We start from the raw sequence: 13,238 nt of genomic DNA on the forward strand, positions 1-13,238 counted from the left end.
ATTCAAATACAGTAAATTAAGAAACTCAGAGATGAAGTGCAAATTTAGCCCCGGAAATCGCGTAGCACTTGCATTTATACTATCACAGGCAGAAATGTAGCTTATACGGAAATAGCAAAGTGTTCGCGTATTCGTCTGCAGGATCTCCGTATGAAGCTAATTTCACAATGGAAATAAACAGCTGTGGTACGATACCTGCTCAAGCCCAAACCCGCAAGTGCAGTTCTCGTTTCGTGACTACATGCAATTGCGTGATTGCATTAGTACGTAGTTACTAACACGAAACAGAAGAAGCAATAATTATGGCCTACGTATTAAATTACTGATCAGATTAATCGAATTGATCCGATTTAGAGCCAACGCAGTTCATGCTAATTAGAACAACGTTGTTCTTATGGGTCAGGAACGAGTCTCGGTTTCTTTTCAGGCTATTGCCGTGTCCCGATGCATTCAATTGTAATTAAGGTCAGATTTTAATATATGCCTATACAGGTAATTTCTTAGAATTTTGTCTTTATACAAAATATAAACTGTCATATTAACCTTGACAAAGACACGTGAACCATGAAGAAAGGCACGATGCATTTATTGTGCTTTATTTAGCATTAACGGATATTAATGAGCAAAATTTGCTTTTGTGCCAACATAAAGCATGGACGTATCAAATGCAGCGAAAATGCTTTCGGCAAACTTGGGGGAAAAAACGTAAGAGTACATAAAGCAACAGAGAGAGCTTTCAGTGTTTTCCGAGTTATACATTCATAATTTTCAACATCTAAATTCAAAATCAACGGTGATGTAACTTGAAAACTAAAACATCAAAAACACTACATACATTTTTCCAAAACATCTGTGGATAACCGACACAGTCTCGAGTGGATGAGTTGCTAACACACGCACTTTTATAATCTTTGTTTTCAGTTCCTTGTTACTCAAGACCCAAGTTCTGAATTTCACATTTCAAACGCAAACACTTCTCAACTGAATTGACAAGTAATCTGTTTTAATTCTCTATTGGGTCAACACGCAAGACTGTTACTGTCGCCTTCCTCAACCTGCACAATGTTTAAACCCTGTGTTCAAAATCCTTAGGTGGCAAAGTGAGATTGAAGCAATATGCAATTATAAAGCCTCATTACAGGATTGGTTTTATTTATTTATAGTGGTTTTATTACCACTGTACATTTCTGATATACTTAGACTCTGACACATTGTCACCTCTAGCTTAGAATGAGTTGCTGGGCCAGAGCAGGCAAGAGAAGTGACCAGCAGTACATGGGATACCTTTAACATAACTTCAAAAGCCAACTGCTGAAACTGCTCGTGTGCTTTCCAACTGTATAGTCATGTGATCACACAAACACTGGCACAACACATGCTTTGACACTGTGAAGGGTGTAACTCCAGCTTTTTAAGAGTCAATACAAGTGGGAGGCAGGCAGTCAGACGTGTTTCCGAGAGAGACCGCTCCGCAGTACAGGCCTCAAATCTTCCAGTGTTTTGAGAATTTCTTAACTGCATTCATAAAGATTTAATGTTCATCTCATTGGTGTCGGTCTTGACTGACACGATATTTCCAAAGTTACAAAATTTGATTTATATACATAAAAAAAAAGAAACAAACCCAAATACCTAGAACGTAGTAGATTAACATCTGTTTAAGTTTATGCACAGATAATATGCTGCATTTCAGACAGCTCCTCTAAGAATGGCCTGTCTATCTCTGGACTGTGTGTTATAACACGCAGACAATTAGCCTAACTAGGAAATGGCCAATTTTACGCATACTGCATTACTAGAAAACGAGCTATTCGGACCAGTTTGATTCTAGATCAGTGGCACCTTCAAAATGTCTTGTTTAAAAATACCAAATATGAGCAGAAAACGCATGTAAGAAAAGAAAGCCATTAACTATCACTGTCTTATTTTTTGGTCTCATGAATTTCATTTCGTTGAAACAATGACAAAATAGCTTGTACTGTACATAATCCGTTTGACTCACAAAAATAAAGACAAAAAAAAAGTCTTTAGGCTAAAGCACAGTGATGTATCATTGAAACTAGCGTATGTGTTTACTGAAGCGATACATAACAGTTATAGGAAACATGAATAAAGTCATAATAATGTACTGTGAGGGACAAATTAAATTGAAACAGACGTCCTTCCAGATGTCCAGAATAGTTAACAACAAAAAGAGTATGCCAAAGAATTCCTGTTATTCGTCCAGTATTTAATAACTACACATCTAATAAAAGAAAATCACGCTTTAATGCACACCTGATGTCTAATAGGAGTAGTACTTTGAGTCAAGAGTGCCTGTTAAACTTTAAATGCAGAGCAGAAGTCGGCAAGAGAATTTGGCACTCTGGGTGTGCAGAAAATGGACTTTACACCTTCAAGTAAGAGCTAGTGTAGTTAAACAAAATTGGAAGAAAGTCTGCAGTTCTAACTCAATGGGGCTCCACAGAGATCCATCGCCCATGTGATTGTTTTTTCAGGCTTCTCAATTGGTTAGTGACTATCAACGATGTGAGGCGAAAATGGGACCAGATGTGGAAACGTAAATGATTGAATAACACCTCTGAGGACAGCCCATACATGCACTGCATGAGGAACTGGCATTTTCTGTGCTTTTCATTCATTACAACTTAAAACCAGAGCCTTCGGGTCTGTGCTGAGTGGGCTGTCCTGTTCTTTGGCTAGAGCCTAGAGCAGAATATGGGGGCAGACCCAGTGTTATTGAAATACGTTCTACGTTATTACAAGCCAAAAACCCTTGTTTGAATTGCAGAACAACATCTGCTTTTGGTAACTGCGATTACTTTGTAGTTTTACACAACTTGCCACCAAAATAGGTAAGTCACAGACTGCATCAGCTACACGGAGCCCAAAATAGAGACCAGCCAACCTAACAAAAATGTATTAAGTCTGGATGTACAACATATTAGACCTTTGTGCTAGTGTGTTGAGGAGGATGACGACTCTTTTTTGTTTTAAGAGCGGATATGCTGATCGGGACTGCAAAGCTCGTGGAATTCTCTCCCTTTGTGGGGGGGAACAGCCTCATCTATTTAATGTCTGCCGGGCTCTTGAAAATCTGCTCCGATACTTGCGTTCCGAGACTGATTAAGGACAAATGTTTGTGAAAGCCTTTGTGAGGCCTTTTCCTTGAGATACAGCAAACGGGGGAGGGAAAACGTCAAATAAAAATAGTGTGGCCCTACCTTTCAATAAAAGCGACCTGTCTCCTCTAAAAGTCTGCGAGAAACTATTCACAGTTTTGTGTAAAACCAAGCCGTGTACGTTATGAGAAGGACTGAGCTCTAGTTTTCTTTCGATTGGTCAGACAGCAGACGGACAGCAAGAATGGAACGATTTCAGGAGGACCCCAGGGGCACGAACAAAGCAGCAGCAGAGCCGTCTCGGCTGGTAGACACTCCTGGCAAGTGGGTGACCGTGTGGCGAGAGGGGCGCAGCTTAGTGCGACCCCTGGCTCTCCACCGGAGTCTCCTCAGGCTTGGCGTCGGTGGCACTGGCGCTGGCTGCAGAATTCAGAACCTCTCCAAAATCTCCGGTGGGCGGCTGGCTGCTGACCTTCGTCTGCAAAGTCAAAGCACAGGGTGTTTATGAAGTTGGCTGGTCTACTCAGATGGCTGTACTGTGGAGACTGATATACGTATACAATTTCTTGCATTAGGAATTTCTTTTTCACATACCCCAGCTTGCTCTCCATGGGACACACAGACAGGGAGAGAAGCTTGGGGTCAGAGTTTATTTATACAGCACCCCTGGAGCGGTTGGGGTTAAGGGCCTTGCTCAGGGGCCCAACGGAGTTGGATTCCTCTGCCGGCCGCGGGATTTGAACCGGCAACCTTCCAGCCACAGGCGCAGATCCTGAGCCACAGAGCCACCACTCTGCCCCTGTCCACCACAGCTCAACGGACAAGGAAAAACTTCCTACAGCTGCGCTCACTGCAAATACCTGGCTGGTCATCCTTTTGAATACACATCGCACGCAAACTTAAAAAATGACGTCAATGATGTTTCACTTTATTCCCAATCTCCACGGCCTTTTTCAGTACAATTACACCGCATTGTGCAGAGGAACGAGTTCGTCTTGACGATGACTGGAATGTTATTCTTTTATACAATCATTGTTTCTACTAATGTGTACTAAAAAGCTATGTATTAACTAAGTTCCTGTTTTTCATAAACGAAAACGTCTCTGGTTTGTGTTATTCCTTCTAATTAGCAATTCAATAATGAAGGAGAGGGCTGCAGTAAAACTGTCCAGTTGTACCCTGCACTTGTGGGTCACATTACATGGAATACAGTCATAAGAACAGAAAAACATTTAATGTTCTTATTTTAAAGGTAAATTTACTGCCTCACTCCCCATACTGAGAGGAAACTAGCTTGATGTGCCTTAATGTGTCCACCAATCATCCCGCAACTTTGTTAGGCCAAAACTATTCGTGGGAAATTTAATTTTTATGCCGACTTTCTATGGGGAAAAATATCAGCTCTGAATTTCCCCCAGTTAATCGACATAAACCTTACCTTTAAAGTTTCCACTTTTTCTTCAAATGACTTGAATGTTGGGGAATTCCTGAAGAAACAGTAACACATTAATTCAACACCGTTATGGAAGTGTCAGGAATCACTGTAGAAAAATGTATATTTTGAAGATGATTAAAAGTAGGTTGAACCGGACGTGCAAGCATAAATACCTGCACCAAAAAATATACTACCAGCTAGATACATTTCAGCCATGGCCCTGAAACACACTTAATTTTGTAATCTACGTGGTAAAATGTATTATTTATACTCTCCATGTAAAAATAAAGGTTGTCACGGGCACGTGGACGAACTGGAAAAGGTGGTACATAAAGAGACTGAAGAGCAATTAAAAACGACAACTCTAAATGAGAAAGCACAGATTGGAACAAAACAAAAATCTGAATTATTACAGACACCTTTGCCCTTTTCCATTCTGCCTCGAACTCTAAATGTGAATTACTGTATCTCAAGCCAATGGCTGCCTGAGAAGGTCTGCAGGTCCTAACAGAAATGTTATGATGAAACTGACAAATCAGATGAAATCCACCTAAGATGACATGAGAGGAAATTGGATTTTACACAATAAAACCCAACCGATTTAGAAATCAAAAGCGACAGGAAAATTAAAAGGTCTGATAGTATTTTCCCTAGGCCATGAATTTTGACAGAATAATATCAGTTCTGACACTTGAGATTGAAGAGCAACAACAGGTTTATTTGGTTTTCATTTCTCCCAAGACTGACGAGGTTACTGACTTGCCCAGAGGGCAGGTTAAAATCATTTGTGATGACTGGTTTGCTTGTACTGACATTCCCAGTGAAGTCAATCGGTATATACAGTGAATTACTGACAGTTTCACAGGATATAATTCGTACCATCTTATTCTCGATGGCTGTATTTAAAACCAAAGATCTAAAGATGCAGCTGTAAAACAAAAACACAACATTCTTCTCTTCGGAAGGTACTGTACTTATTCTACTACATTTAGAGACTTATGTTGAGGTAATTCCAAATTCCAGAAAAGCAACAGCAATTGAGTTAATTACAGTTGGTACTTTTTTGTTTTGGGGGGGAAAAACAAATCAGGATGTCAGTAAAGGCCTCTCAAAGTGAAAACACTCACAGGTGAATTTTGACTCATTCACACAACTAAGTGTTAATGTAGTGCTTTCCACTTCAACAGAATTTCACAATGATGCCTGTAAATTAGTATTCAGCTTAACTTAAGAAGTGACTAACTTCTTTCTCTAGCTATAATAAAATGTAGAACTTTGGATACTGGACAACTGATCAGTATTTAAATTTTAAAAACTGGTATTTCTGTATTACTTTTTGTTTCCTTTCTAAAGGACATGGAAATCCCACACCATGAACTGAATATATCCCATTTAAAGCATTCTATTTATTTATGTATTGCATTTATATATATATATTAGCTTCAAGCAGTCAATAACATTTACAAAAAGGTGCCACTGCTGTATCAGGAATTGTATACGATGATGATAAATAGCTGAAACCTTACTGACAAAAGTGCCCACACTTTACTTGGAAACAGAGATAAATATTTAGGTGTAGCTGTTTTTCCATTTGATTTTCTCTCAATGTTTCAAGAATAACACGACCCACCTAAGCACTGGAAAATAATGAGAGGAGAGAACATTTTTGTGTCTTTATCTGTACATAGCAGAAATTTCTGGGAAAGAATGCAGATACTTTACCTCATAGCAGGCATGCTTATAGAGTGCTGCAGTGAACGAATACTTTCGGACAGCATTAAAGAAAAGGCAAGAGGTTAGTCAACAGCAAAAACGCATATTCAGAAAACAATCTCAGGAGAGAGAAAATGAAGCCATTGTATGCAGAAAATGTCCAAGATCTACTTGTATTTCAATTGGATTATCTCTCATGTTGATAGCTGCAATGCTTATTACACTTCAGGCTTGAAAGGAGTTAGTTTTGATCCCACTTCAATCTCCTGATGTTGTCTGGAAGCAAAGGAGCGGTGCAATTATGGAAAAGAAACAGTCCACCCCATTTTCACAAGCACAGGATCACAGTGATGATCTCATGTCCATTGAAGTGACCCTTGCCACAGTGCGCAGCTAGTCTACAGCAGGAGATACAGTATGATACCAGAATTGCTTTTCTACTGGCTGTCAGTGGAAGGAGGTCAACGGCTTACTGAGAGCACAACCATCTCGACCTCTAGAGACCAGTACAGGTGCAACTGTTGGGGATTTTAATATTTTATAACTTGCTCCGATTCAGCAAAAACACTTTTTGTCTGCCCTGCTGCCCTCCGTTTTCTCAGTACTGACGGAGAGAGTCTGTTTTGGCCCAATAAGCAGGACAGACAACGGAATCAGTCCGGTAAACCTGACAAACGAACGACCATGAAACTTCCAGTACAGCTCCCCTCCATGGCTCTCAGCAGGCTGTCTGGCCCGAGTCGTTTGACATTCTCCAAGACCGAAGACAGAATGCCAGCTGTCCTCTCAGCACAAACAATGGGGCATAATCTGAACTAAATCTCCACCCGCACTGGGAAGAGAACTATGAAGGAATGAATTAAGAAGCAGGAACACCTACAGAGCTGCAGACATCAGTTCTTAATGCTGTGTCATCTCATTCATGAGGCAATTATTAGGCCCTACAGTCTTGAATAAAATGGGGTGGGGGGATTATACTGTATGATGATCTTGCTAAATTAATAAAATCTTTAAGATCATTAAGCAATCAAAACAATATACTTACCTATATTAAAAACAGTTTTTTATATAGGTAGGTTGACATAAATCCAGTCTTGCAAAATGTCTCTAAGCTTACTGTTCACAAAGACAACATGCCAAATCTTTTTACAGTCTGTTGAAGACTTAAAAATTAGTGCTTGTAAAGTGCACTTAAGAAGAACGCACTACATGATTTGGTTGACTTCTCTTTTACATCAAAAATAACGACGAAACTAAATTGAAATAAAACAACATACTGTGTTTAATGTACTACTGTATCGTCACCCTGTTTCTGAAACTGTAAGTGTGACTGTACATATCCATTTTTAGCTACATTTTTCTTTGCCAGACTTCTGAATGCAAGAATGGACTGATTATATCAGTATATCCCTTTATTTTTAAACAAATTAATATATAAATGATAATTAATTATTAATTTATATAGTTATTAAATTATATAATGATCAAATACTGGTATAAATCATAGAATTAGATTGATTATTATAAATGAAATAATTATTTCACTTGCTTTCTCTTACTCAGGCAGTTTTCCGTGAGAAATAGATGCTTGTCTGTAGTGGATGGCCTGTATCAGCAGTTTCTTGCAGGAACTGGGAGTTGTACGCTATGCAAAAGAACCTTTCCTGTCTCTGTCACCAAAACTACTACTTGCAAACACTGCCAAACACAAAAGACTTCCTGGATTAGCTGCGTTCATTAGCGAGGCAGTCCTCCGATTCGGAAAGAGTGATCTCGAGCTCTTGGCACTGTGAGTGGGTGGAGCACCTTCCTTAAGCTTTGAGGTAGGACTTTCTTCAGCAGTGAGAATACATTAGTGCTCCAGGCAGCTTGCCGACAGAACGCGCTAAAAACATTAATGAAAGTCATGGGGACTTGATCACCAAGAACTGCAATGCCTCTGGAAAGGACGTGACAGCAGAGCTGGGTGCCTTTTTTTAAGGAACAAAACCTGAGGAATACAGCCTGTTTAATGTGGGCGGCATATACACTATCAGCAGTTTCTTGCGAGAGCAGAGTTTTATGCTGTATGAAAGAAGAGACATATAATAATATACGTATAAGCAGTATAAAGTTTTAAAAATTGGCAAAACGGTTTACACAAGACACTTGCAAATGTTTTTCAGAATCAGATTTTGTTTCTGAATCTAGCCCGTGGCACAGGCTCACATTCTTCATAAAGAATACAAGCACCAATAGAACAATAGAGCAGTGTGCTGCTACCATTCATAAGCCATGTCATGAAGAACACTTAGCTTTACTCTACAAATCATGGGGCATAACAAAAACAAGGCAACCAGGAATAACCTACTCAAAACACTAATATTAGTGTTTAGACGCAGGGAAGAGGCACTAGCACCTGCTAAAGTGAAAGCTGGAGATCAACTAGTGACATAACGCAGACCGATCCGTATTATGGTATCCCGGTGCTTCCTGGAATTCAGGATAGACTCCGGCTCTCCCACGGCCCTGAATTGGATAAGCAGATATGAAAGTGCTGTGATGTGATCCTTGAATGAGATGGCTGATACATCAATGATAACCTTTATAGTTTCCCGGAAGAAATGGCTATGGACTTCTTTAGATCACAGTCGATTCCTGGGGTCGAAATGGGAATGCCTCATATAAAGAAAGTGCTACTGATGTGGAATGAATGAGGTAATGTACTCCAGTGTTACAACGGCCTTACCTAAAGGAATTGGAAAAAGCCTGTAACCTGGAAAGAGCCATCGCAAGCATTAAAGAGAAATAAAGAACGATTAATCTCCAGTGAACTGCTTTAAAAAAAAAAAACGCAGCTGCTTCAGTGCATGGGTCTTTAATTCTTTTTGTTTAAATAATACTGCCGATAAAAAGCAGGGGAAAAAACACCCCGGAAAATGACTCAAAACGCCCCAACTAAACTAAATCGCTTAACCACAGCTTGTTTCGATAGGTTACAAATTAACAAGAAACAGGACTGTTCCTTCTGCTCAGTGCAAACAAGTGTGGACATGAAATATCTCTAGCAAAGTTTTACCTGGCTGGACACAGTCACTCACACAGGTAACGCTGGTCTATGCCATCAGCAATCACGACTGACGGCTGCCTTTTTAACAGAGATTCTAAGCAAGGTCCCATGTTCTGCACTGTTGCAGCAGTAATCGTGGTATTGACAGAGTAACTGGTGAAAGGATAAGTGAGCTCAATTTATATATGCCCTGTTACTGCAAAGCCAAAAGGGGGTAGGAAATAACCTTTCTGAAAACGGATGAAAACTTAACGTATGCACTAGCAGTTAAAGTACATCTCCCTTACCTCACGTCCTCCAGCTTTTTGGTAATGGCTGACCCCACACTTGAAAAAGCTGCGGTGGCCTTCTGCCCAGCCTGGCTTAAGGTTTCAGATGTCTTCTTGTATCTGTTTTATAAAAGCAGGGGGAATAAATCAAACACAACCAACAGCAGTACATGTAAATCACTTCTTTGTAGAAAAATCTAGACTGTATGTATTATTCTCATCCTTACGCGTCTACAACTTGCAGTTATACACAGGATAATTAAGTTAATTCAATTTTCCTTTTTTATTCAAAGAGCACTTCCACGTTTTCAGTAAATGCAGCTTCTATAATTAAGATCTCTGATCTAAGTGTACCCAAAACATCCATTAGTCGAGGAGTGAGCTTGCACAATTAAGAGGAATATGAAGCCAATACAGAAACCAATGTTAATCCTCTCTTTCATGCACAATCACGTCAAAACACAGCAATTCACACTTAATTATGCGAATGACATTTTCCCAGTTTTACAAGTCTGTTTCATTTTATTTTAATCAGTGATTTCATTTTTATTTTAATCTCTTAAGTAAGCACTGCAACTGTGTGATGGGCGAACCAAACTACACCGGGTTAAACTGGAGAACAAGTTCAGCTTTCTTTGAATTTGTGACAGCAGTTTCAACACTATGCAGCCCAGCAAGCATACAGATACCAAGGATGCTACAGGAGAGGACCTTGGCTAATTAAAGCCCACACTCCTTCATGTTCTGCCAAATGAGCAATTAAATCGTTTACAGGATCTTGGTCAAAGGGGACTAGTTACTTGGGTTCGAACCTGCAATGTCAGGGTCACTGGGCTCACCCTACTCCTAATGTGTTGAGTCTCTCGGGAGCATATGTTCAGCTTTCTAACTGAGACTCGAGACTTGAACCTGAGTTGGCACGTACGCTGTGGATGCAGTCATGTCCTGCCAGCCCTTGGTGATGTTCTGTTTGAGCTCGTTCAGTGGGGAGATGCCAAGCTTTCTCTTGATTTCGGCGACATGCTTCTCTTTAGCTGCCAACACTTGAGAGAGAGTTTGAATCTCGTCCTCCACCTGCAACAGGGACATTAAATGAAAGAAATTCCATTAAATAACACTCTGGTGCAACAAAATTGCATTAATTCTTTGTTTGTGGCCTATTACTTTTGTGGTCCTCATTAGTTCTTAATATTAATGAAATATTAAGCACAGAGACTACAGGCCCTCTGTCTGCTCTGAGTCACTTATAATAAGACCTCAGTTTTACGTCTCATTAAAAGGAGCACAAGGATGTCAAATGACTTGATTAAGGAAACACACAGCCAGTTGTTGGCATTGTCAGGGTTTCAGCTAGAACCTTCTGGTTATATTGTGACTCTGTAGGACAACTGATGCCATTAGTGGATACCAATGACTGAGCAGTACTCCCTATGTCTGATTAGATGCAGACTTCTGCTGTACTTGGAATACCACGAGTTCCACAGAGGTGCTTCATTCCACACAGGCCGAATATACTGAATACCACCTAGAAGTGGGTGATGAATTTGCCCACATTAAGGCTGCCGCTGGAAACTTAATTCACGAAGACATCTGGAATGCAAGTTTACAGCACTCATCGATACAGATCTTCTCATAAAAACATTAGCAAGTGGAAAAACGAGAGTCTAAATGCCAAATTTGAGTAATACTGCCAGAAGAAAGCATTTGCCCCAGTAAATATTCACTCCAGACAAAGCACCGCTAATTGTTGACCGCTGTTGTATGTCACCCTCTGCGTTGCACAATGTAAACATGACAGCCCTGCGGGGAAGGAGTTTGGAAACTTTGCAGGGGAAAGAAAATAACCTGTCTGGTCACATGCGTCTTCATTACATTGCTGTTCACTTTGGAGGGGAAGCCTTGTGGAGGCGCAGAATAAAAAACCGGAGAGGTCGCGGGTCACCTTGGCGAGTTCGGCTCGGAGCTCCTCTTGTTCCTCTTCCGTCAGAGCTGGGGCTGACAAGCTGACCGTGGAGACGGCATCCTCACCCACCTCTGGGATGGGCTCTGGCCTCGAAGCCCCTTCACAGCAAGAGGGAAAACGAAGCTTGCGTCACCGAACAGCAGTGGACTTTGCCGCGACGCCCATACTGAGTGACAACGTGGGTCCTAGGCTAGATAATAATAATTGCTTACACTTATATAGCGCTTTTCTGGACACTCCACTAAAAGCGCTTTACAGGTAATGGGGACTCCCCTCCACCACCACCAGTGTGTACCCCCATCTGGATGATGCGACGGCAGCCATAGTGCGCCAGAACGCTCACCACACATCAGCTATCAGTGGGGAGGAGAGCAGAGTAATGAAGCCAATTCATAGTGGGGGATTATTAGGAGGCCATGATTGGGAAGGGCCAATGGGAAATGTGGCCAGGATGTCGGGGTTACACCCCTACTCTTTTCGAGAAATGCCCTGGGATTTTTAATGACCACAGAGAGTCGGTTTTACGTCTCATCCGAAGGACGGCGCCTGTTTACAGTACAGTGTCACTATACTGGGGCATTAGGACCCACATGGACCGCAGGGTGAGCGCCCCCTGCTGGCCCCACTAACACCTCTTCCAGCAGCAACCTTAGTTTTTCCCAGGAGGTCTCCCATCCAGGTACTGGCCAGGCTCACACCTGCTTAGCTTCAGTGGGCTGCCAGTTGTGAGTTGCAGGGTGATATGGCTGCTGTAATATAAAAATATAGCGACAGCTTCCCAAACCCCGAAACTCTCGCCTCACGAAACCCCACGGTGAAATGGGGTGGAAAGAGAACAGAACTGCTCGGTTTCCCAAGAAACCGAAAAGGAAGGGACAAGACAATTAATGAGCTTGAATGACTGTCTGTCTCCAGGGTTGTCTCTCCGGAGAATTCTGGGTGCAGATACAGTAAACAATCGACTTCACTGTTCATGCTTGCAGTAATTGCTGACAATTAGCTTCTTGAGTTAATTTCATTTACTGGAAATACAAATATGTGAATCTGGTTAAAAAATAGAAAAATAGATTGCTTTAAGTTCATGTAGCCTTATGAAAGGAATAAACTGCTTGAGTACCAACAAGAATTTCAATTAATCTGGCAATTTTATTTTCAATACTGTTATCATTGGTATCATTTTGTAAAGGAAGTACTACATTTCTGAACAACAAATTACCCTTTGATAAGATTAAAAAGTAAGGGTGTATTATTCAATATCACAGGGACTTGCAAGCTAAATTATAAATACAAAACGGGAAACCCTGACCTCGAAGAGGTTACTTATGAAAATGGCTTTGATGTTTAACACATCACTTACATTTTCTGGACAATGTTGGAAAACAATTAAAAGGTAAACACAACTCTGGGATACACAGTTAAAAGCATTCAAGGTCAGTGATGTTAGTGTGATTGTATTAAAAACATTTTTAGAATATTGTGTACAATTTTGTGAACCATGCTGCAGAAAAAATATTAAATATTGCGGTCTTGACATCAATCCAGAGAAGAGCAGCCAGATTAAAGGAAAAAGTCCTTAGCAGGCCAGGCTTAAAGGAAAGTCCTGCACTGACTGTCCTGAACCCTTTCAGTTTTAAGCAGAGAAGACAGGAGCAGGCCCTGATACAATTATCCAAAATCATCAAAGGCA

General features: G+C 40.8%; 1 protein-coding gene across 4 annotated transcripts in view; it reads right to left on the reverse strand.

Moving 5' to 3' along the window:
- Nucleotides 1-569: 569 nt before the first annotated feature.
- The window catches only part of tpd52 (tumor protein D52), a 37,382-nt gene continuing 24,713 nt past the window's right edge, over nucleotides 570-13,238 (reverse strand). For 2 of the 4 annotated variants that reach the window (XM_015357025.2, XM_006635631.3), the window contains exons 2-8: nucleotides 11,531-11,649; nucleotides 10,514-10,662; nucleotides 9,607-9,708; nucleotides 8,999-9,025; nucleotides 6,280-6,321; nucleotides 4,561-4,609; nucleotides 570-3,600 (exon numbers count right to left, since the gene is read on the reverse strand). In XM_015357025.2, coding sequence (XP_015212511.2) covers nucleotides 3,478-3,600; nucleotides 4,561-4,609; nucleotides 6,280-6,321; nucleotides 8,999-9,025; nucleotides 9,607-9,708; nucleotides 10,514-10,662; nucleotides 11,531-11,649 — 611 coding nt within the window. In that variant the 3' untranslated portion in view covers nucleotides 570-3,477. The remainder of the gene's footprint in view (nucleotides 3,601-4,560; nucleotides 4,610-6,279; nucleotides 6,322-8,998; nucleotides 9,026-9,606; nucleotides 9,709-10,513; nucleotides 10,663-11,530; nucleotides 11,650-13,238) is intronic. The other 2 variants (XM_015357023.2, XM_015357024.2) reach the window with 2 other exon arrangements.

The sequence above is a fragment of the Lepisosteus oculatus genome, chromosome 10 (assembly GCF_040954835.1).
Source record: "Lepisosteus oculatus isolate fLepOcu1 chromosome 10, fLepOcu1.hap2, whole genome shotgun sequence".
NCBI classification, from domain to species: Eukaryota; Metazoa; Chordata; class Actinopteri; order Semionotiformes; family Lepisosteidae; genus Lepisosteus; species Lepisosteus oculatus.